The sequence below is a fragment of the Protopterus annectens genome, chromosome 8.part0 (genome assembly GCF_019279795.1).
Source record: "Protopterus annectens isolate FY-2018-M chromosome 8.part0, PAN1.0, whole genome shotgun sequence".
Taxonomy (NCBI): domain Eukaryota; kingdom Metazoa; phylum Chordata; order Ceratodontiformes; family Protopteridae; genus Protopterus; species Protopterus annectens.
This window is the reverse complement of record NC_056741.1, coordinates 412,532,658-412,557,302: the sequence shown is the minus strand read 5'-3', so window position 1 is coordinate 412,557,302 and position 24,645 is coordinate 412,532,658. Positions and strand designations below refer to the sequence as shown.

The window sequence follows — 24,645 nt, the reverse complement described above, 5'->3', positions numbered from 1 at the left end:
GCCAAGTGTAGGAGGAACAAAGACCAACATACTAAAAGCCACCTGACCAACCTATGCAGGCAGCTAAGAGAGTTAATTACTACTTCAATGGCTGAATTTGTAGAAAAAATAGCTTCTCAAACAAAGGACAACCAGAAAGCCTTCTACAGCTACATCCATAACTTCAGGGGAAATACAGAACAATGCACAGAACTTTTTGTAAATGGCATCACCCACACTGAACCGAAGGCCACTGCCAACATTTTGACTAACAGGTTTAATTCAACCCCTCCCCCCACTCCCCTATGATTGTCCAAAGGAAATACCACATACCACAATCCCTCAACCATTACTAGGGAACAGGTCATGAATGAAGTTTCCAAGGCCAAAAACACTGCATCAATGGGCCCCAATAACATCCCAGGATGCTTAATAAATAGCATGAAACATGCCCTACCTGGTCTACTTGAATCACTTTTCAACTGGATTCTAGTCATGTTTTGCGCCCATGGAATGGAAAATGGCTATAGTCATTCCCTTGCTCAAAGTACATTTAACCACTGACCCAGGTAACTACAGGCCCATAAGTCTGACCAGCATCATATGTAAGGTTATGGAAAGAATAATCACAGACATGATAACCAAGGACATAGGTAACCTGCAAACTCTGGACCCATCACAGTTCGGCTCTGTTAAGGGAAGGTCATGCCTATTAAATCTGGTGAACTTCTTTGAGAGGGTCACCAAAGCAACAGATAAGGGCAAGACTGTGCACACAGATTACCTCGACCTGGCCAAGGCTTTTGATACAATACCCTACTCAGGCATTATAGACAAGCTCACTAAATTAGGTTTAAACCCCTTCAATCATCCACTGGGTAGCCAACTTGCTCACTGATAGGACACAGGAAGTCAAAACACATGAGGCCACCTCCACCAAGAGGCTAGTCACTAGCAGAATACCCGTGGACTAGGTACTGGGCCTGCTAACTTTTGGCATCTATTTCTCTGAAGTTGAAGCAAACGCTGACAGTTTGTGGCTGACTAAATTTGCAGATGATTGCAAGCTGGGAGTTATCACTGATAACCCTGCAGACAACAGCATTCTTCAAAAAGGCCTCTCTCTGACTAACAAATGGTCAGAAAGACATGGTGTTAAAGTCAATGTTAAGAAGTGCATAACTGTCCCCTTTGGGAAGTCAACTATCCCAACTAATTACTACTAATACGCCCCTAAGAGTTGACACAGTGGTCAGGGATCAGAGTATGTATGTAGACAGTAGCCTAGCCTTTGACCACCACGCAGCCACACTGATTGAAACAGTATACACCAATAGTATCAGTCAGGGCATCGTCCTTCTGTGCACATATTATTGGTTGAATCAAAATGCCATTTTCTGCTGAAGAAATCCTTTTATGTTGCACAACTTATATGCACAACTTATATGCACGGGCATGACATCTAGGTCCAAAGAGGTCATAATCCTACTGTACTCTGTCCTTATCAGACCAATTAGAGTACAATGCTTCCTTTAGTATGTACCAGACCGGGCATATGCAGCAAATAGAATGACCTCAGAGGTTCCATACAAAAAGGATACAAGGCGTAATAAACCTGCCTTATGCAGAGTGCCTTAAACCCCTTCCCTCTACTCATTCTCCTATCCTGATATATGCCTGGCTTAAAAGGCATCTGCAAACCTCACGCTTATGAATCTCCTGCATATTTGTAAGTCAATCAGTACCACAAAATCAAGGTCTAGGGACCTGACATTTGCCTGTGACTTACAGCATGCTGGTGAGAGAGTTGTGTGTCCCAGAGACTGCCCGTCCTTTGGAACAGGCTTTCCATCCATGTGAAGCTGAGTTCATCTATTACCCAATTTAAGCACAACCTAGACTAGTGGATGGGGAACAGGAAATGTATGCCATGTCTGACACCCATGCCCCTTATGGACAGGAATAGCTTACAAATGCCTGGCCCTCAATGCCCTGTTTGGATACAAGACATTATTATTCTTTCAGGAAAAGTTGGTTAAGCTTAGAAAGGACACCCAGGTTGTCAGCACCAAGTAACAATCTAGGAATGTACTTTTATTAGTTTTTACCCGTCTTCTAATGTTGGGCATCTATCACTCAATATTTGATTTGCTGCATTTTATTCCTGAGATAGTGACATACATATATTTTAGGCATAGCAATAATTCCCTTCTAGTCTGCCCATATACCACAACAGTCATCCCCTAAAAAAAAAAAAAAAGTGTCCAAACTGTTCTTTAGCATATCTGTACTAGTGCTTGCTTTAATATTATTGGGTATTCTATTCTGGGCATCAGTTACCCTCTCCAAGAACCAATTAGTATGTTCATTCCATTATGATCTCTTACACAGGTTCTCCAATGCTTACCTATTACTTTTTGATAACCCAAATAATTCCCATATGTAGTTGACGCTAATGTTTTATGATTACTGAAGTGATATTCTCCCTGGGGGAGACATTCTACACAGCTAATTTTTTTTATGATCTCTAAGACATTTATATTGCATCAATCATTAGTATGGCTTGTAATTTCACCATATGCCCCTCTGGACTTGCTACGCAATCATGTGCTAAAATAGGTAATTACAAGCTAACTCTGTGCACATACTAAGCAGTTATCTGGGTAAATGTATTTACAATTATCAATAAATACATTTTGTACTTGTTAAAATTAAGTTTTTGAGACTCAAAAATCTATTTAAATTAAGAAGGAAGTGCAAATCACAGAAGTACAAAAGAATTACATTTTGATAGCCAATAATATCTGCAAAGCATAACATTAAATATGTACTACATTATACTGAAAATAAAAACAGGGCATGTTCTTAAGAGTATAGCAAGGTAGTGACTCTCTCAATTCACAGAATGATGTATGTGGCTTATATTTATACACAATCTGCCACAGAGTAACAACTGAAAATCATGAACCAGTACAATGACAGTCTGAATAGGAGAGAAAATAAGAGTAGGGTAAGAATTAGTAAACTGTTAATTTGTACCTAATTTCATTATAAGCTTCAGAATATTGCATAAGTCGTCCAAAATTTCCTCTTACCCCTCACAAACTTTATGGTTCTGTTGTAAGAAGGAAGCTTTTTCCATGTACCATCTTTTGCCTTCTCCATGTACTTGTTAAAAAGGTTAACCATGTCTTTGCTCCAGCTAGGGTTTGGAAGACCATAATCCTTTGGTGGACTGATGTGTGAGAAAGGTACCTACAAAGCAAACAAGAAAAATAATTTTATACCAAACAGAAAGAACTATTCAGCAGGAAAAAGAACACTAGACTGTCACTGACTGCAAAGCAGCCACCATCCTGGCAGTTTACTCGCATGTCTTAGGCAGACTGTATCCAGAACTCACAGACCATAATAAGTTGTATATTCTGAACTCCTCCAACTCCTGTGAACATTGGGCTCTCTCTGTTGGTTTAACACAATGATGAGTCATGACCATCTAGTGGAAAGATACACTGACTAACAAGCAAATCATGTTTTGTAAAGAATGCAATAAACTAGCACCATGGAATAAATCTCTCCACTCCTTATTATGCTTAAAGAAGCATTGCAGAGTTGTTATACAGAACAAATTTATGTAGGGGAAAAAAAGAGACAGAGACATTTTCATGCTTGGGAAGAATTCACTTGCAGGGTTTTTCAGAGTTTTTACTTTCTCACGTGGCGCCCTCTATACATTTTACCACACTTAACTTTGTAATAGCCAGAACTGCACTTGCCAAGATAATTCAGTTTTCCGTTATCTTGATTTTAATTTTGGGAAAAAACCTTCCAATAAAATAAGAATAAAGATCAATTTTCCCCATTCTCAGAATACTTTACAAAGTATTTAATGAGTACAGTTAATGCCCTCATGCAATAATTGCCCTGAAGCAGCTGAAAACAATTAACACAAATCTGACATGGAAGTGAGACACAGTGCTACTTACCAGCATGCATCTTGCTTACCCCTCTCATACACATTAATAGGACATAGCTTGCCAGTCCATGGCCTTTTAGGTAAACATGTCATTGGAGCTCACAACCAATGTCTAGTAATTTCATTAGCTATCACTGACAGAGCAGATATTCTGATCTTCAGTGATAAGTTTTCTCTTGCAGATAAAAATGTGGTATGAGATCAATCTGTGATCAGTGATAATCATACTTTGCAACCATGGCAAAAATGTATTTAGCTTTTTATGCTTATTATAACAATCAGTAGTAAAGGGTTCAAAAGTCAGCAAAAAATGCTGTTCCTGACAAGAAACAAAATAGAAATATTGTCAAAGTGCAAGACAAACACAGTCAGATCATGTGTTTTTCCTGAGTGGAGGGGGGGGGATACAAATTGAGTGCAAAAGCAAAGGGCATTACTTCATCAGTTACATGATCATCACCATGGCTTCCCAGAGAGGTACAGTATGTGTGTCTGAAAGTAGCAGGCTGTAATATATTATTGTGGCTATTATTTTTTTAATTTCACTTGCAGTCTAATATACAAAATGTAAACCATCAGAACATGATTATTTTCAAGATGGGAGGTAGTAAGGCAGAGTGAATGTGAAAGCAAAGGGCAATTACTTGACGTCTATTAAACAATCACCAATATTCAAGATTGGAGGGAGGTAGTAAGGCAGAATGAATGTGAAAGCAGAGGGCAATTAATCACCAATATAGCTTATCAAGGAGGAATAATGAATGTATCTCAGAACAATACAATTAATTACATTACTGTGGTCATTATTTCTTTCATTCTGATCACAGTCATAAAATAAGAAATGTGCTGCCCCTACTCTGTGGCAGAAAGGAATAAAGACCTGACTGCAAGTCATACAACCCTAGATCCGTTAGCTCTAATAGTTCAAAGAGCCAGGAAGAGGTGGGCAAGAGAAAGCTGACATGTTTGCTTTGGAGGGGGGGGTGGCTCCCCCCACCCCTGTGATGACCTGATGCCTCAGGAGAGTGGTGTAGGCCACTCACCTCAGAATAGACCTCAGTGGAGGAACATGACTGGGCCTGCCCAAGCCAGCGTAGTAACCTTTGCAGAGGCATGTCTTAGACCAGGCATTCATTAACAGGTCATCTCTGTCATTTTCCATATTGAACCGTACTGCAGACTACAGAAAATAAGCATGTCCACTATTGTTTGCCCCCTTGAGTCATCATCAAAATGTATGACCATGACTCAGAATGAGGAAGTACCTGGCAGTTGCTCAGCATACAGGAAATACACACACAAACCCTAAAATGTTGCAAGAAAGGGTTCCAGATGAGACTTCCAAGATGGCTGCACACTGATCAACAGCAGCTCTCCAGTGTGAATACAGAACTGAGAAAAAGGAGTAGCATTGAAAATATTATTTGGCAACATCGGGTTACTGGCTAGTTAATACACTGCCTGAATGCCTTGAAAGGAAGAAATTTGTAAACCCTGAAAGAAAATCAGCCAGACAACATGAACAGAAAACACTTCCTGGGAAGGATTCTGCAGCCATTCAACAAAAAGCAGTTCAAGCTTCAACTCTGATTCAAGAGATGACTTCCAATATAAACACTTGAAGGAATATATCAAATCAAACAACAAAAGGCTAGAAAAAATAATGAAGTCTTAACTAGCCATTCAGATGAACTGATCAAACTGCAAAATCAGAGGCTGTCATGAAGAAAAAAATCTGGCTGAATATGAGGTTTCTCAAGAACTGCTTAAAAAAAATTGTAGTTAGAAGACAGACAGCACAGATCAAAACCTGAGATTTTCTGCAGTATGAGAGAAACTGGAAGGTAAGGACTGTATTGAAGTTATGAAAGCACAGATAAGCAACTGGACTGGTGTTCCATAGCAGAATTTGTTAATTGAAAGGGTGCATTGAGTGTATACTCCAAACCTAGCCATGACAAACCAGCCAAAGCCTATATTAGTAAAGATGCAATCATACCAGCAGAAACAGCCAATTCAGACAAAACTGTTGCAGAAGGGCAATGTATTAAAAATTGGAAACAGCAGATTGTAGAAAATTATTATTCACTGTACACCAGGCAGAACAGAAGCAAATTTATCCCTGCGATCATGGAATGTTGAGAAGCAGGTATGAGATTCAAGCTGCTGTATCCAGCCATCTTCAAAGGTTTTTTCTTCCCTGGAGAATCTGTATTTTTCCGTTTTTTTTTTTTTTTTTTTTTATACAGAAGAGACTAAGGAGGAAATAAAAAAAAAGTTTATCCAACAGAAAGTGAGTCAGCAAACAGAAAGGTTAAAGGCTTGACAAAAGCATGTTTAATGTTCGCATGCTGTGATCTTGGGCTGCTGGGGTGGGGTGGAGTGTAAATGTGCTCTGATTATATTGCATGTAAAATTAGAATATTTTCTTTGTTTTTATTTTACAAGGATGAATGTCTAGATTACTACCTTTGACTTCAGCTATAAACAGGTGTTTTTGTTAGCATGTAGGCTTTAAAAATAAGCATAAATGATGAAAGCCCTGAAAATGGTAAGCTTCTTACAACTGCAAAGATATTAGTTTGTTTGCTTTCCACTTACAAATGCTCAGTGGGGTTGAAATCCCTGCAGCTGTGCATACTTTTTTGAGTGAAATTTACAAAGACTCATTGCTGAGTACATTTCCATAGAGACAAGCTGTTTGCAGGTGCAAGAAGTTAATCTTGAAAATTCTGAGTATTTTTAATAAGGAAAATGCTAAATTTAAAGGTACAACGGCAAGCAGTTCAGTGAAAAAATACGTTTGAAATTATGGGAAGTGAATAAGAGATAACCTCCCTAGCAGCCGTAATACTTTAATGCAGTTAATAGAACAGTTTACAATTTAGTTTTATTAAAGATAGCTAGTGCACTTTTTCTTGTGGCTAAATGTTAATGTTTTCTGAAAACATGCAAGCTGTTTTTCATATCTGGGAGGGGAAGAGACAGCAAGCAGTGTAAGTGGGAGCCCAGGCTGCAGCATGCACTTTAGGTTAGATAACACATGTAGGTGCAGCTTCCAATTTGGGGCATGTGTTCCCTTCCAGAGGATTAAACATCATGTTTTGAAGATGTGCACAGTTTTCTGTGTTTGTTCCAAGTTAATAGGGTATGGGTTTTTTGTATTAATTTTTTGAAGATTTTCATTAAAATAAAAGGTCTTGAAAAATGTGACATAGGATCAAATAGAGTTGAGAAGAAACTGTGCAAAAGAACATCCTGCTAAACATTAGTATATGCATGCAACACAAAAGCTGGAAATACACATTCAATAAATTGTCATGTAAAATGTGTGGGAGCAGTAGCTTTTTATCATGATGGCAATGCTGCCCATATTATCCTGGAAAGTGAATGGCCTAACAGGTACAGATAAAAAAGAAAGAGTACTGAATTCTATTAAGAAATGTGGAGTGCAAATATTGATGGTACAGGAAACATTTGGAAAGAAATGAGCATGTGAATTTGACAAAGACAGGATTTCAGAATGGAAATTCAGTAGAATATCAGGGACAGAGGAAAAGGGGGAGTAATTATACTAATTGATAGAAGGGCTCCAATAGTGACAGATGAAGGGAAAAAGGCAAAAATGGTACCTTAGTGGTAGTAAGGGGCTATTGGCAATGGAGAGGATTACAATGGTATGTATGTATTTATTTATGTAACTTAAGAAATGCTTGGGAGAAATAATCAGCTTTCAGCAGAGAATATCATTTATAGGTAGGGAATGAAATTGTATTTGCAATAGTGAGGATGTAGAAGATGAACATAGTAGGGACAACAAAAGAGAATAGATTTCTGAAGAAATTTATGAAAATATTTGGTATGGAAGATGTGAGTTCAGTAGTATGAAACCGGACAGAATTTACATAATATTTCCCAAGGTACAATAACTGGGTTAGACTAGACTGAAATTATATTTCACAGGAACATGTTTATTTAATTGAAAGCTTTGACATGCATCTAATAACTATTTTTCATCATGCACCAATAACAACTAAGATAAAAATGTAGGGAAATGAATTAAAAAAAAGATACTGGCACTTTCTCACCTACCTTTTAAAAAGAGAGGAATTTAAGGAATAGGTGGTAGAAATTATTTAAGCGTTACTGGTGGAGATAAAAATATCTTCAGAAGTTATAGTTATTGACTGGGATAAAATGAAAACTGAGTTTAAAGATAGGGTCAAAATAAAAAAGAAAGGCATATGGTTAAGAAGTAATGGAAATTACTTTCAGGGGCCGACAAAGGTTAAAATGTGGCAGAATAAGGGCAATCCACCAGAAGAGGGGAGGAGGAGCAAATGCAAAGCACTAAAGAGAAAATAAGACAGTATCTGGACAATATACATGAGTTTAGAAAGACTGCAGTTAAGCAACTATTTTTGATAACTCCAGAGCACAAAAACGTTTAGCACAACGACTTAGGCAAAACAGAACACTGAAAGAGTTGTCGCCAAACTTAGGGAACTTGTAACAAGAAAAATAACCAGAGATCATGTAGCATTTTTTGAGATACTCTGGAAATTTTATGAAAATTTGTATAAAGCAGGGAAATGTGGAAATCAAGAAATAGTACAAATGGAAATATTTATGGGAGACTTAATTATGCCAAAGTTAGCCATTAGCAAAGCTCAACAACAACTAACAGTTAAGACAGGAGGTGATGAGATCAAAACAGTGGTGTATAATCAATCAATCTTTACGAAATCCTCCAGAAACTGGTGGCATTCCTGTGGAAGTTTGGAAATCAGGAAGGAAGAAATTGATAAAGATCTGGAAGATTTTATTTAATAGTATTTTAAAAGGAGGGGAAGCACCAACATCTTTGAAGAAAGCTGTGGTGGCTATGTTAACTAAAGATGGCAATGGCCCTTCAGACACAGCTTCATATGGACTCATTTCAATTTTATACCATGATTATAACATGTTTTTGTCTATACTAGCTAAAAAATGGCAAAGGTATTGACAAAATTGATAGATATGGATCAGTTTTGTTTTGTGGAGGAAAGGCAAACATTTAACAACATTAATAGATCAATGATGATTCAGATGGAAGCAGAATGTAAGAAAATACCTCTCTTGTTAGTGGGCCTTGATGCAGAGAAAGCATTTGACACAGTAAGTTGGGATTTTATGAGTAAGACAGAGGCAAGAATTAAAGTGTGTGTTGGGGGGGGTTCCTCTTAAATAAGCAGTGTTTGAATAGAAGAACCAGACAGGGTGTCCTCCTCTCGTTATTTGCTTTATATTTAGGGCCATTTGCAAAAGAATACGGGACTCAGAAATTCAAGGACATAATTGGTATGTTAATCAATAAAAGTTGGCTTTATCTGCAAATGATACGATTTTGTATCTAATAAATTCAGAAAAGGACATCTCAGTGTTGTGGAACATTTTGAGACAGTTTTGTGTCTTTTCAAGATATAAAATTAATCAAGATAAAACAAAGGCTACAGCTGTAAATTATGTATCCACACACAAATTGGTTCACACACACTTATGGGGACATAAGGTGAACTATTTAACACTGTATTAAAAGGGCTACTGTTATGGCAGCTAATGATACTAAACAAAAGATAATAAGAAAATTAACTGGAAACTCTTACTTATGGATATGGATAGTAAAATACAAGCAAATTGTTTTATAGGTTCATAGGTTCATAGGTTCATACTAGGCTATCTGCCCGAGGGCATTTACAAGCCTAGCCCATCGTTTTGTGGCTTCTTTAGTATGGGGAACTATACCCATTATTTTGCTGTGCCTCTGTCGAGCAGTGACACTGAGGTAATCCCTGGGGTATATCTGCGATCTCCCATCCATTGGTCAAGATTTCTCTTGAACAAGGCCAGCGAGGTGCTCTGCCTCACATGTACCGGGATTTTGTTCCACAGCATAGAGTCTTTGGGTGATGAATCTATCCCTCCAGCACGTCCTATTAATAGCCGTGTCAAGGTTTAAGTCTCCGCCCTTGTGGCTCTGATGGATCTAGATTTTTGAGGTGAAGCATATTAATCAAATCTGGGTTTGACATGGCCTTGTATGTTAGGCAAAGGTCACCTCTGAGCAAGTGGTGACTGAATAGAGCTGGAGTTCTTTCAGTCGGGTAGCATAGGACAGATTTTGAGACCCTTTATCCTTTTGGTGAGGAACTTTTGTGGCCTCTCCAGCTGCTGCAAGTGTCGGGTCAGATACATTCGAATGGGGCATTGTACTCAATCATTGGTCTGATGAGTGATGAGTAAAGGGAGACTATGACCTCCCTTGATCTAGATGAGAATCCCTTCATGATAAGGTGGGCAATGTAGAAGGTCTTCCTAACTACTTTAGCTACATGGGTGTCGAATGACAGACTACTATCAACCTGGGTCCCCAGGTCCCTGATAACTTCTTCTGTGCTCAGTGGATTGCCACCTATTTGGTAGCTAGGGGTAACCTTGTTTTTTATGACTATGCATTTTGGCATTTAACTTTAGGCCGTGGCTCTGGCACCAGTTATCCGTTTCTGTGAGACCCTTCTGAAGGATATCTGTGTCAGATGTGTTTTCTACTATAGTTTGCAGTCATCTGCAAACTTTGTCAGCCATAACCCTCCTCTGTTTGCTTGTACTTGGGAAAAGTAGATGCCAAACAACAGTGGGCCCAGGACTGAGCCCTGTGGGACACCACTTGTGACAGGCTTTGAGTCTGACATGGCGCCAGCAGCTCTGACCCTGTGGGTTCTGTCACTCAGCCAGTTTGCAACCCATCTTGTGATGTATGGGTTCACATTTAAGCTGATGAGTTTTTCAATGATACCCGCATGGGGTATTGTATCGAAGGCCTTAGCCAGATCGAGGTAGGCTGTATGCACTGCCTTTCCCCCATCAATGGCTTTGGTGACTGTTTGAAAAAGTCAACCAAGTTTAAAGGCATGATCTGCCTTTGACAAAGCCAAACTGGGTTGGATCCAAAGTCTGCAAATTCCCTATGTCTTTATTTATGAGGTCCATTATGATCCTCTCCATGGCTTTGCAGATAAGGCTTGTCAAGCTAATGGGCGGTAATTTTGTGAAGTGGTACCACAGTTGCAGTGCGCCACGTATCCAGAGGTAAGACTTTGATTAAACAGCTGTCCTAGCTGTGGGTTTAATTCCTCATTGAGTTCATGGAGCACACAGCCGGGGACACCATCAGGACCCATGGATGCTGTGTTTTATGCTCTGGATGGGGAAGTTCTCACTTGAGGGCTGGAGATGTTTGGGGGCTGCAATCGTTTGGTATAGATATCTCTCCTTTTGGGGGAGAAGTTTGCACTGAACCTGTCAGCCAGTATGTTGGCAATGTCTGTAGGATCAGTAATCTTCACATCATTTTGAACTAGCTCTGAGCATATCTGGGAGTTTCCTCCCAGGTTTCTAGGCCTTATGATTGTCTTTTGAGTCTTTAGCTATTTTACTCTCAAGTGCTGCTTTGGATGATTTTATGAGAGCTCTTAGTTTTTTACTTATAGTGATCGAGGGTGTCTTACCTTTTAAGGATTTTGCTCTATCTTGTAGTAGCTTCCTCCTTTTGTTGTAGAGTTTGTTTATGGCTGGGGTCCACCAGAGTGGGCGCTTGCCTTTGGTACAAAGAGTCTTTGTTTTGCTTGGGATTGCCTTATCCATGCAGTCCTGCAGGTGCTGGTAGAAGGCATTTGTAAGTGATTCAGCGGCTTGAGTACTGGGGCCTTAAAGGAGACCACACTAGTCTTTAGAAGTGTGAAGTCGCTTTGAGAAGTTCTTTACTGTGGTCTTTTTATTTCAGGTGGGGGTGGGATGAGGACCTCCAGCGAGATTAGTTTGTGGTCTGATCTCACCAGTGAGGGGTACACCTCGGTGTTGAACATTGTGCTCCCATGTTCGTGATGATGAGATCAAGTATGTTATCTCCTCTTGTGGGGATGGTGACTAGTTGTTCCATGGCATTTGAGTTTATGAATTCCAGGAACTTTTGGGCTAGGGTGTTTGGGCTTGAGTAGTGTTCCCAGTCTATATTAGGGTAATTGAAGTCACCTAGTATGATGGTGTTTGGTGATACATTTATCCCCTCTAGTGTTTTCAGGAAGGCCATGTGAGGTTCCTGAGTTTGTGACCTGTAACATGCTACAATTTGCAGAGCAGTCTTGCCTATGGTTAATTGCACCTGGATGGTCTCCGATGCATCGTGCGTTGCCACCAGTCTTGAGGTGTGGGTGTCCTTGATGAATATGGATACCCCCCCCTCCTTTCTTGGTATTGTCCAGATTTTGGGACGGAGCATGATATGAGGTAAAACCTGATAGCTGGGGTGCTCTCAGGAGCCTTGAACCAGGTTTCTGTCACAGCACAGACATCGATGTTCTCCATACTGAGAAGGGCCTGCATTTTGAGATTTAGACTTCTGGCATTGAGCAGCATTACCCTTAGTTTTTCCTTTTTTGTGTTCTAGGGTGGTAGGTTTAGAATTTGAGCCTTGCCTAAAAAGGCACTATGGGGTGGCAAGAGCCTTTGCCAATATCCGGAATCCCAGGGTGACAGGTGCAAGCCGTCCCTTTCCAGCATGTCATCCCAGGCAGACAGACACTGGATCCCCTTTGAATGACACCAGTGTTTAAGCCAATTGTTAAAGCTGATCATCTTATCTCTGTATTGTGGCATCATTCTTGGTGAAGGTAGGATACTGCTCAAGGTTAGGGTCATACCTGTCTGGGCTACATAATCAGAGAGCTCCTCAATGTCTCTTTTCATGTAGTCCAAGGAGCTCAGGTCGTTTACACCAGCGTGGACAATGACTGAATCATATTTGTACCTGCTGTTGAGAGACCTGAGTGCTTGCGTTATGTGGCGGATTCTACAGGCAGCTTACTGTGACCTTCTCCTTACTCAGTCTGGTGTGTCTGACTATGGAGTCACCAATGACTAGTGTGTCTGGCATTGTGTTTGGCCTTAAGGGCTGTGACTGTTTGACACTCTGACTGTGAGGTCTATGTGTTGCAGGTGTTGTGTTCTGAGGTGGTGGTTGTTTGGGTGTCTGCTTTGGTGGCCTCTGCTGTTTTGGTAGATTTTGATCAGAGCCTCAGTATGTCTTTGTGTGTTTATGTGTATGATTTGAGGTTGTAATGGTAATATGTGAGACTGGGTCTATAGTGTGTGTGGTAACCTTCTCCTCCTGACTGGTCTTGCCAGTCCTATGTTGAGAGAGCTCAGCCTCCAGTTTGGCCGTATAGTTGCATCTCTCGCATGTATTTGTGTTTTGTGGGAGGAGGAGAGGGTTGTCTGTGTACATGAGGCAATTGTAACATTGCCTCAATATTTTCACCAGCTGAGCAGGAGAGGACACTAGCAACTGATCCCTCGACATGCTAGAAGGAATAGACAAAAAACTTTAAAAAAGATTCCGGGGGACGTGGGTGACCGAGAAATGGGGGGTTGCCTTTTTGGGGTACTATCTATGACAAGAGTGCCGTATCAAGGCTGAAAAGACGCTCAAACCACGAGGCAACTAGGTTTTAAGAGAGGAAGATGAAGGAGTTATGGAAATGACCCCTAGTGGCCAATAAAACTACAGTTTGAAGTCAGTAACCACCTCTCCGGGGGGCAGGGAAGCTGCTCAATGTTAGTCACTGCCACTGATAAACACAGAGACCCTCCTTCAGCCCAAGCAAAAATGGCCTCACAGAAACTTTCAAACAGTTCAGGAACAGCAAGCCTGTAACTGAACTTTTTTAACTCTCAGAAAAGTGGGAAAAAGCAAGATTTTTTTTGTTTTGTTTTTACAGAGATAGCAGAGGTTCACAAGTAATATCAAGTTATAACAGTGCAGTAAATGACCCCACACAAGAGTGCTAGGTCAAGGACAGAAAATATGCAAGTTTTAAGAAAAAAAGATTTAAAATTAAGTGCAAACAGGAAATTCAGCAAACAGCTTTTGGTTGTGCTCTAAATACAGCTACTAATACAGAAATCAAGTTTAACAATCAGAAAATGCTCAAGCTAGGCAGCTATGCAGAAAAACTTAGCAAATAAACAGAGAAAAATACTTAAAATCTCAAAAGTGGCTCCCTTCTTCTCTCAGCGTTTTTCCTCTTGGAGGTGCTTCACCAACAGCCAACAAGCCTGAAAAGCTCAAACCGCAACTAGGTTTTAAGAGAGGAAGATGAAGGAGTTATGGAAATGACCCCTAGTGGCCAATAAAACTACAGTTTCAAGTCAGTAACCACCTCTCCGGGGCAGGGAAGCTGCTCAATGTTAGTCACTGCCACTGATAAACACAGAGACCCTCCTTCAGCCCAAGCAAAATGGCCTCACAGAAACTTTCAAACAGTTCAGGAACAGCAAGCCTGTAACTGAACTTTTAACTCTCAGAAAAGTGGGAAAAAAGCAAGATTTTTTGTTTTTGTTTTACAGAGATAGCAGAGGTTCACAAGTAATATCAAGTTATAACAGTGCAGTAAATGACCCCACACAAGAGTGCTAGGTCAGGACAGAAAATATGCAAGTTTTAAGAAAAACGATTTAAAATTAAGTGCAAACAGGAAATTCAGCAAACAGCTTTTGGTTGTGCTCTAAATACAGCTACTAATACAGAAATCAAGTTTAACAAGCCAGAAAATGCTCAAGCTAGGCAGCTATGCAGAAAAACTTAGCAAATAAACAGAGAAAAAATACTTAAAATCTCAAAGTGGCTCCTTCTTCTCTCAGCGTTTTCCTCTTGGAGGTGCTTCACCAACAGCCAACAAGCCTGAAAAGGCGCTCAAAGCAACTAGGTTTTAAGAGGAAGATGAAGGAGTTATGGAAATGACCCTAGTGGCCAATAAAACTACAGTTTCAAGTCAGTAACCACCTCTCGGAAGCTGCTCAATGTTAGTCACTGCCACTGATAAAACACAGAGACCCTCCTTCAGCCCAAGCAAAAATGGCCTCACAGAAACTTTCAAACAGTTCAGGAACAGCAAGCCTGTAACTGAACTTTTTTAACTCTCAGAAAAGTGGGAAAAAAGCAAGATTTTTTTTTGTTTTTGTTTTTTACAGAGATAGCAGAGGTTCACAAGTAATATCAAGTTATAACAGTGCAGTAAATGACCCCACACAAGAGTGCTAGTCCCTTTAGTCTTGTATATGGGCCAGGCATACTTTAATAAATATAAGGAGAAGTTGTGGGCAAAAATTAATAAAAAATAAAAAGAATTTAAAGAGGGCAGGAGTTAAGTGGGATATGTTGATCCTTCCAATAGAAGAAGGTGGGTTAGGTTTACCTGATTGCAAGGGATATACACAGTTAAGGCTCATATACATAACACAAGCAGAAGGGTATCATTCAAAGTGGAAATGGGTGATGATGAAGCAAGGGGGGGTTCAAGAAAGAGTGGGATTTTGGATGCAGATCCTTAAAGAGAATAATAAAAACCATACAGAATATTATATTGACAAAGTAGCAGAAAGTATTCTAAGAACTAAGGCAATACAAGAATGGATAAAGGAGATTTTGCCAGTAGGGATGAATGCAAGTAAGGGTACTGAAACAGGCAAGAGGGGAATGGAATTTCCTGGGGAAACATGGCAAAGCAACCAAGATACTGGGGGCAAATAACTCAAGACGGAAATCTATAGAGTGGGACGAGGCTAAGAAGGCATCTGGATTGCAGTCTAGAGACTGCCTTCCCTACCAGGGCTTGGCAAACAGAAAGGGATACGGGAATTTTAAGTGAAAGACCTGTTATGGTAGAGTTTTTAGTTGAATCTAGAATAGATGTAGCTGTTAATAAGGGATAATTAGTAGGGCGTATAAAATATTGAATGGTAACTATAAGAATCAGAGGAGGTTAGAAAAGATTGGGAAGAGAGACTGGAAAGCAATTTGCAACAAAATGATGGGAAGACATATGTATGGGACCCGTGTATGCAACCACATCCAGAAGGTTTAGCATCTTTGCTTGAAGTGTTTGCATAGGTATTTTTATATCCCAAGAAGACTTCAAAGAATTTTTCCTCAAGCAGATAGCAAATGTTGGAGGTGTGATGAAGAAAGAAGTAACTGAGAACATGTTTTGAGAGTGTAATGAGTTGGCAAATTTAAAAAAGATGCCTATAGAGCACTATATCAGAAATATTGCATCAGCACATGACTGTAAGTAAGGAAATTATTCTTTTCTCAAATCAAATAGCCAAATTATGAACTCTCTACCCCACACCCTCCAAAGCACACCTGAATCTACCAGTTTCAAACAACTACTATTTGAACATCTCTCCAAGCACTGGCATTACTGATTCAAATGAAATTTCTAATATTTCACTGCTTAGACAGGAAATGGTTCTGAGAAGTTTGGCTGTGTCAGACAGATTTGTGTTATTTAAGACTTTTGCCTTTCCTGGACTCAGTAGAAGCCTAATCTGTTCTAACATGAAAAAAACTCTTTGCAGCAAAGATGAATGAAGTCCCTGCTGGATAAGGAACAAAAATGAGTGCATCACCCACACAACAGATAGGTCAGATGAGTCACGGTTCCATATTAATTTATACTGACAAAAGTGAAAAATGCAGTGGCCTAAGAAGCGACCTCTCCAACATTTCCACAAAGTATCCACTTTTGGATTTGAAAGCTCAGTCTTCAGCTAATCTTTTGCATGCTTGTTTTCCAATATCCCTGGAATCAAATGACTACAATAGACAGAATTCCAATGTCTACTAACGCAGAAGAAAAGAAGTGGCAAATAGTGCCAGAGAGACAGTGTCAATTACCTTGAAGAAATCCAAAAAAAGTGGCAACCATGAACCTTCTTGCTTTCTCTCTCTTTTTTGTTAATCTTTATTAATAACTTTTAATACAATATACATATATTATTCAATAAACAATTATTTAGTTTAACATTACACAGCCTGCTTGCGCCGGTCTTCGTTGAAATATCACCCCTACTCCTGAACATTTCCTGCACATATTGTTCCCAGAAACTTCATTTATTTCTATGTGGTTTCTCCTTCACAGTTCTATAGATCCTACCTCCTGTAATTTTATCTGCTTCGTAACAGTCAATAATTATGTTACAGTTGCGTTAGTTTTTGGTTTCCATTTTCTATTAATTGCTTTTGGCAGCCAACAGCATTAAACTTAGTAGGACCTTACTATGTCTAGGCAATTCAGTTTCTATAACCTGACTCAAAAGAATTATTTTCTTAGTGAAAATAATTTGCTCCCCCAACATTCCCAAAACACATGTTCCCAAATACCAATCTCTTTCTCATCACACCTCCAACAATTGCAGTCTTCCTGTGGAAAAAATTATCTGAAGTCAGCTTGGAGTATAAAAATATTTATGCTAAAACTTCCATATAAAAATCCCATATCTTCTATATTTTGTTGCATACTTGGGAGCCATACAAACAAACTTCCATTGTTTCTTTCTATATTGTTTTCCATTCTTATTCACTAATCTTTTCTCACCTTTTCTGATTGATTCTTACAGCATCATGCAGTATTTCAAATGACCTATTAATTATCCCTATTTTAATCACAGCTTCTGTTCTAGACTCAACTATAAATTCAAACAGAGCTGGTCTTTCATTTAACTCTGCCCCATTCCTTTCTCTATGCCTATACTCCGTTATCAATCCTTGGTAGGGAAAGCAGTCTCTAGCCTGCAGTCCAAACTTCTGTTTAACCTCATCCCATTCTGACTTTTCCCTCACTAGTTATTTGTTCCCAATACCTTGACTCCTTTGCTAATTTTCTCCTATACATTCCAGCTCTCTTGTGCCTAATTTTTACTCTAGTCTTGAACTCATCCCTACTGGTAAAATATCTTTTTCCCTTTCCAGTGTTGGCTTATTTTTCAAAAAAATTCTGCTACTCTGCAAATATAAAATTCTACATAGTTGTTACTATTTGCCTTAATGGCCTACATCCAAAATCCTACTCTCTCCTTATATCATCATCTCACTCCTGTTTCAACACTATTTCTTTCCAATTTGATTTGTAGTCATTTGTGTTATGTAAAAGACCCTTAACCAACTAGCTTAAAATTATCCATGCAAATCTGGTAATCCTAAACCACCTTGTTCTGCATACAGAAACAACTTATCCCACTTAAATTTTGACCTCATTCCCTCCCAAACAAATTTCTTTATTAATTAAGGTCACAGTTTCTCCTCTTGTTGGTAAAAATATGCTTGACCTGCACACAATATTAAAGGGACTAGAAACATTTTCACTTCCTATAACTTGCTATCTGTATCAACTGTCAAGAGCGTCTAACTTCTCAGCGTTTATATTATCCTTTTAGTCTCTTCCCGCATATCCTTAGCTGCCATAATACAATCCTTTTTAATACAATCACCTAAATACTTCATCTTATCATGTTCCCATAAATATGGGTATTGCTGAACCAATTCATGAGTGAGAACATAATTCACTGCTACATTTATCTTCTATCTTGGAAAAATAAATTGAAACCATCTCATAATGTTCCACAAAACTAAAATATCCTTTTCTGGATTTATCAAGCACAAAATAATATCATCAGCAAATAAGGTTAATTGCTCTTTGCCAATGGCTCCAACTATAAGGCAAATAACAAAGGAGAATTAGGACTCCACTGTCTGTTTCCTCTGTTCAAACACAGCTTGTCAGGAAGGAACCCTCCCACCTTGATCTATATCCGATAGTCTTGGCAGCACCTTAACCATTCTCTTTGTACAAACACTTTTATAATTATACTTCGAAATTGAAATTGGCTTATATGATGTTGGATTTACAGGTCTTTGCCTTCTTGAGTAGTCTAGCCACAGCAGCTTTCTTCCAAGATGGTAGCACTATCCCTCCTTTAAAATATTGTTAAACAAAAAAATGCAGATTATCACTTTTTCCCTCCTAACTTCCAAACTTTAACAGGAATACCATCTGATCCTGGAGACTTCCCTGTTAACTGATTGTACATCACCATCTTTAGCTCATGCTCTCCTGTCATGGCTATTAATTTGAGTCTCATTTTCCTCTAACTTTGGCATATTTAAGTTTTCCATAAATATTTCCTTTTGTGTTTTTACTAGTCTCTGTTCTATATAGATTTTCCAGAATATCTCTAGTAACTCCATAGGGTTGCTGGTTAATTTTATAGGTCATGTCATTTTGAGGAAGTGATGTTATTTTAGTAGAGTCATGTGATCATTTTAAGTTATTTAAACCTGAGTGAAAATGGGTTTCTTGGACTGAAGAAGTTCTAGTATTAAAGACCGAAAGTGCTTAACGTTATTTTGGTGTGCAGCAGTTTTCATTTTTAAGGTGTTTTTGTTGCAATTTGCCTTGTATCCTTCTATGGCACTTTTGTAGTTTATATGTTTTAATATGTTCAATGAACTACACAAGCTGCTGTGAAATATAATTTCTCTCCGGTCTATTCCAGTTATTGTACCTTGTAGAATAATATCTAAATTATGTATGGAGTCCTGTTAGTAATTTCACATCTTCCATTCTAAATATTTTTATATTTCTTCAAAAATATAGCCTTTTGTTATATTTTCCCTTCTATGTCCCTCTGATACATCTTCACTATTACAGGCATGAACAATATTCCTTACTGGAAGTTAATTGCCTGTCCCATAATTACCATATACTCCTTAATATCAATTTTAGGTGGAATATAAATACATGCTAATGTAAGCCTCCTTCTCTGCTAATAACCCCTTATTACCTCAAATATACCATTGCTGTCTTTTTTGTCTCTATGACTACTAGAACCTCACTCACAATCAGTATTACCTTCCTTTTCCTTTGTCCCTGATACTCCGCTGAATAACCATTTTTAAATATTTTCTTTGCCAAATTCCCATACTCATTTCTTACTGTGTCTCCTTGTAACTAATATTTGTACCCAACATTTTTTTAAATAATTCAATACTCTGTTTCTTTTCCATACTTACAATGCCATTCAAGTTCCATGACATGATTGATAAGGCAGTCATTCTAATAAAGTGCAATTACTTTCACATATACTATATGATAGTTTTTCCAATATATGTTTTCAACTTGCAACTCAGATGCACACATTAATGTTTTGAGGCTGTCATATGCATTTGCAGCTTCTTGTATCTGAACCCATGTCACATTTTTTTCACACTTCTATTTCCATAAAAACAACCAAAAATAAGTAATTATGTACATTTTCATTTAGCCCTCCACCTCTTTTAATTCAAAGCAAACATACACAACTATATACATTTTCCAAAAAGGAAAGTTACCCCTCCATGTATGGACAGATGCCCCAGACAGTCAGCTAGACCCACAGACTTCACCCATCCTAAAATTTGGTGTGATCATGCTGAAAGCACATGTTAGGGCTAGTGTTCCATCCTGCATCCACACCATCCTTTCTTATCCCATCTCAACTTCCCACCTAGATGTGAAAATCAACTTGTACAGTGTTTGGTAGCATAAAGAAAAAGTGTCCTGGCTACCATTATAAATCCCCTCTCTCTCATCCAGCCTGATGAATGCAGCATCTGATAATACTCATCAAAGCAGTATCAACTCCATGCTTTGATCTAAAGGAGGACAGAACACACTCACTTTTTATTTATTTACATTTTTATTCAGGTAATTGAATTAATTTTGTGAATCCTAGTCACAACATGGGCAACACAGCATGTAAAAATGCAATAGACATAGCATGGCAATTTCTTGGTACTGGGCTGCAGCACCAAATTAAAAAAAAATGTTTTTAAATGCTTTCTTATTTATGTTTTACTTTTCATAAAAAAAACAGTTAAAATTCCTATTTTGGACTAGGAATTCCATGCATATATTGCACATGCATAGAGTTCTAATTTCTGTCAAGGAAAAAAGTCTGCTTTTTCAAATGGGCTGTTTTAGGCATATTCCCTCAAATTAAGGTGATTACTCCAAAAAATATTAAAAATAGCAAATGTCCTGAGATTGTAGGACCTAATTACTTCCTACATTTTATGTAATAGTTGCATAAAACAGTTATTCTGTATCTAAAATACCTAAATGTTATAAGAAACAGAATAAGCAACTAAAATGCTACAAGAATAAGCTTTTATTTAGGCAAAAAAGTTAAGTTCTATCCTTTGTACTGACCGTGGGTATGTGTTGGCCTGTAAAATCTGTTGTTTGTACCGAAAATGTCCCACTTTGGCCATTTGAAAAGGTGGCAACCCTTAATAAAACATGCATAAAAAATGTAAAATGGCTTAGCAACTCTAGAGTCAGATCAAAGTCTAATAAAAAGTAAATAAACTGCACTGCAGGTAAAGCTACACACAGACATGTAAAATTCACCTACTCATTCCCTATCAGAATTTGATTTAAAATGATATGCAATATTCCAGTTCAGATTATATAATAAGCAGTATCTGTGAGTCGATTTAATTTGTGATTGGCCACTGATAATGAATATTACGGATACTCAATATGTGTGACATACTTTGATAAAGGTAAGATCTTTAATCTACAGTCCTGCCCCTGGCTGCTGTGCATCCCTGGCTCTGGCATTCACATTCTCCTACACTTGTGTTCCTGCCTATCCTGCTCTAACCTCCTGAATGCACCCTATTGGAAGTCCATACCAAGAACCCACATACAAGTACATTTAAACTCAAACTAAAAACCCATCTGCTCCCTGCAAGGAGTTTTCAGTGAAAGTATGTGCAGTGCTTTAACCATTTTGCAATATTTAAAGGTAATACATACTTTCTAGTAGGTTGCTGTACGCTTCCCTGCCAGGTTAGCCAGCAGCCAAAACTTTCCCTTTTCTTGTCCATTCAATAACCCTACTCTCCCCCTTATATTTTTACTCCTACTCTTCTCATGATAATTCCTTCCTTCCCCTAACCTGATATTTCCCCTATAGGGGTCTCTGTTGTATCAAACTGATTGCCCACTAGGGGGCACTCCTCTACCATTCTGCTGTCTCTACTATCTTTCCCACTCTTCACCTTATCTTACCCACATAGTTCATAGACAACTCTTCTACTGCTCTCTCCCTCACTATTCTCCCTGGATTACTTATCCACTTCTCCACTCTACAAATACCCATCTCTATCCCCCATAAAGCCTCCGACCTTCTTCTACTGTTATTTCTTTTATATATCTACCTACAACCCTAATTCGCTGTCAGTCTTTTAACTTACTTCTTAGCAGTGCAAACTTACCTTCTGGCTCACACACTCTCCTGATTGTTTTCCTCCCATTTCTCCTTCCTTTGGCTCTCGTCTCACATTTCTTATCCTTTCCATTCTACACTTGGTCTCACTCCCCCTCCCTCATCTTCCCTGCCAACTATTTCCTGTTCCAGACCTTGTATTTTTCCAACTCTACTCTCCCCACCTTTCCCCACTCCTCTGCCTGTCACTAAACTGAACCGTCTCACCTGCTGCAGTTTATTTCAAAGCTTCCGGTCTGTGATGGCACTCACTGTTTACTCTCCCTCCTCTTTCAGCCAACTCACTCCTCCCCTTTCTGCCTAACTTCCTTCCCTCACTCTATTTAGCTACACCATCCAAGGAGGCACCATCTTTAATCTACAGTCCTGCCCATGGCTGCTGTGCATCCCTGGCTCCGGCGTTCGCATTCTCCTACAGTATGTACATCCTCTGAAGGTCTAAGTCGCCTAACTAAAGTTTTAAATTAAATTATGTTTGTGCCTGCCTTCAATGGTCATCTTTAAAAGTGAACTGTGTGTACTTTGCTCTTCGGTGCAAATGCTTATTTAATGTAGCGCTTTGCACACGGTCTCTGATTTCAGCTGTTAGGAGCTTGTTTTCCTTTCTTTGTCTTTTATCTGTAGTTGCACTAGTTAATATATAAATTGCCATTATTTTTCATTTTTATTTTTTCCTGTCTGTATCCTGAGGTAATGTATGTTTTTACTCAGCCGCTAGGGCTATTTAAGTTGTTTAATTGAAACGGTGCTAGTTATTTGTTAGTCAGAAACTTTTTTGGACTAATCCTAATGGAAATGTACTTGTTAACGCTCAAACTTTATTTAGCACGCTGTTCTTGTAACAGCTGTGTGGGGCTTGTTTAGTCGCTCAACTGAAAGTGTGCTAGCTGTTTTTTTTTTTTTAAACTGCAACTTCTTAACTGAATCTAAATGTTATGTGGGCTTGTTTAACCGCTTACTGAAACTGTGTTATCTGTATTAAAACTTCAACTTCTCTATCTGACTCCAAATATTGTGCAGTCACACTACTATCACAGCGCTCTGCACACGGAGTCTTAAAACAGCCGTTTGGGGCTTGTGCTAATCAAATTAACTGGAAATGTGCTAGTTGCATTATAAAATGCCACTCTGCCTGAAACCTGATGTATTTATACATATTAGGAGTACAACTAAGTATCAGTCTCTGCTGCTAGTACTAGCTGTAATTTAAAATACTAATCTGCCTGAAGCCTAATGCATTTTATACATTCTAGGATTATAACATAGTTATCAGACTCTGTCGCTTAGCTGAATTGTGTGCTGTGCCTGATATTAATAACATTTTACTCATCCTGTGCCTTGTTTTTGAACATTATGGTATTTGATTGTGTTTAACTTAATTTTTACAGAGCTGCTTTATCCAATTTTCAACTTGCAAAATTAACTGTGTATTGTTATAACTGATTATAACTCCTGACTCTTGTACTGTATGCTTCATTACTCTTTTTCTCTCCTTGCATGTTCCAGCTTGTGTTCCTGCCTATCCTGCTCTAACCTCCTGAATGCACCCTATCGGAATACTAAGAACCCACATACAAGGACATTTAAACTCTAAAACTAAAAACCCATCTGCTCCCTGCAAGGAATTTTCAGTTAAAGTATGTGCAGTGCTTTAACCATTTTGCAATATTTAAAGGTAATACATACTTTCTAGTGGGTCGCTGTACGCTTCCCTGCCAGTTTAGCCAGCAGCCAAAACTTTCCCTTTTCTTGTCCATTCAATAACCCTACTCTTCCTCTTATATATTACTCTTACTCTGTCTCATGATAATTCCTTCCTTCCCCTAACCTGATATTTCTCCTATAGGAGTCTCTGTTGTATCAAACTGACTGCCCACTAGGTGGCACTCCTCTACCGTTCTGCTGTCTCTACTATCTTTCCCACTCTTCACCTTATCTTACCCACATAGTTCATAGACAACTCTTCTACTGCTCTCTCCCTCACTATTCTCCCTGGATTACCCATCCACTTCACCACTCTACATATACCCATCTCTATCCCTCATAAAGCCTCCAACCTTCTTCTACTGTTATTTCTTTTATATATCTACCTACAACCCTAATTCACTGTCAGTCTTTTAACTTCTTAGCAGTGCAAACTTACCTTCTGGCTCACACACTCTACTGATTGTTTTCCTCCCATTTCTCCTTCCTTTGGCTCTTCCCGCTCCGTTCGCCCTGAGGGCTCACTCCGCTCCCCTACCCTGCCCCCAAATTCCACCCACCCCAGCACATCTACATTTATTCCTGACCTACCCCTCCCACCCATACCAATTAACTAATCACAGTCCTCTCCTTCTTAACCCTCCCACTCTTACTCCTCCCACTCTACTTGACCTTCACACTTCACTACACTTAGTCTCTTTCTCTCCCCTGTAAAGAATCGCAACCCCATCTACTTCCTTTAGCTCTCCACCTCTATTATCCTGCTTACTTCCTCT

At 38.9% G+C, this 24,645-nt stretch overlaps 1 protein-coding gene across 4 annotated transcripts in view; it reads right to left on the bottom strand.

Annotated features, from left to right (window-relative positions):
* The window catches only part of LOC122808841 (acyl-coenzyme A thioesterase THEM4-like), a 399,123-nt gene that overhangs the window by 368,308 nt on the left and 6,170 nt on the right, over positions 1-24,645 (bottom strand). For all 4 annotated transcript variants that reach the window (XM_044079928.1, XM_044079929.1, XM_044079930.1 and 1 more), the window contains exon 3: positions 3,075-3,234. In XM_044079928.1, coding sequence (XP_043935863.1) covers positions 3,075-3,234 — 160 coding nt within the window. The remainder of the gene's footprint in view (positions 1-3,074; positions 3,235-24,645) is intronic.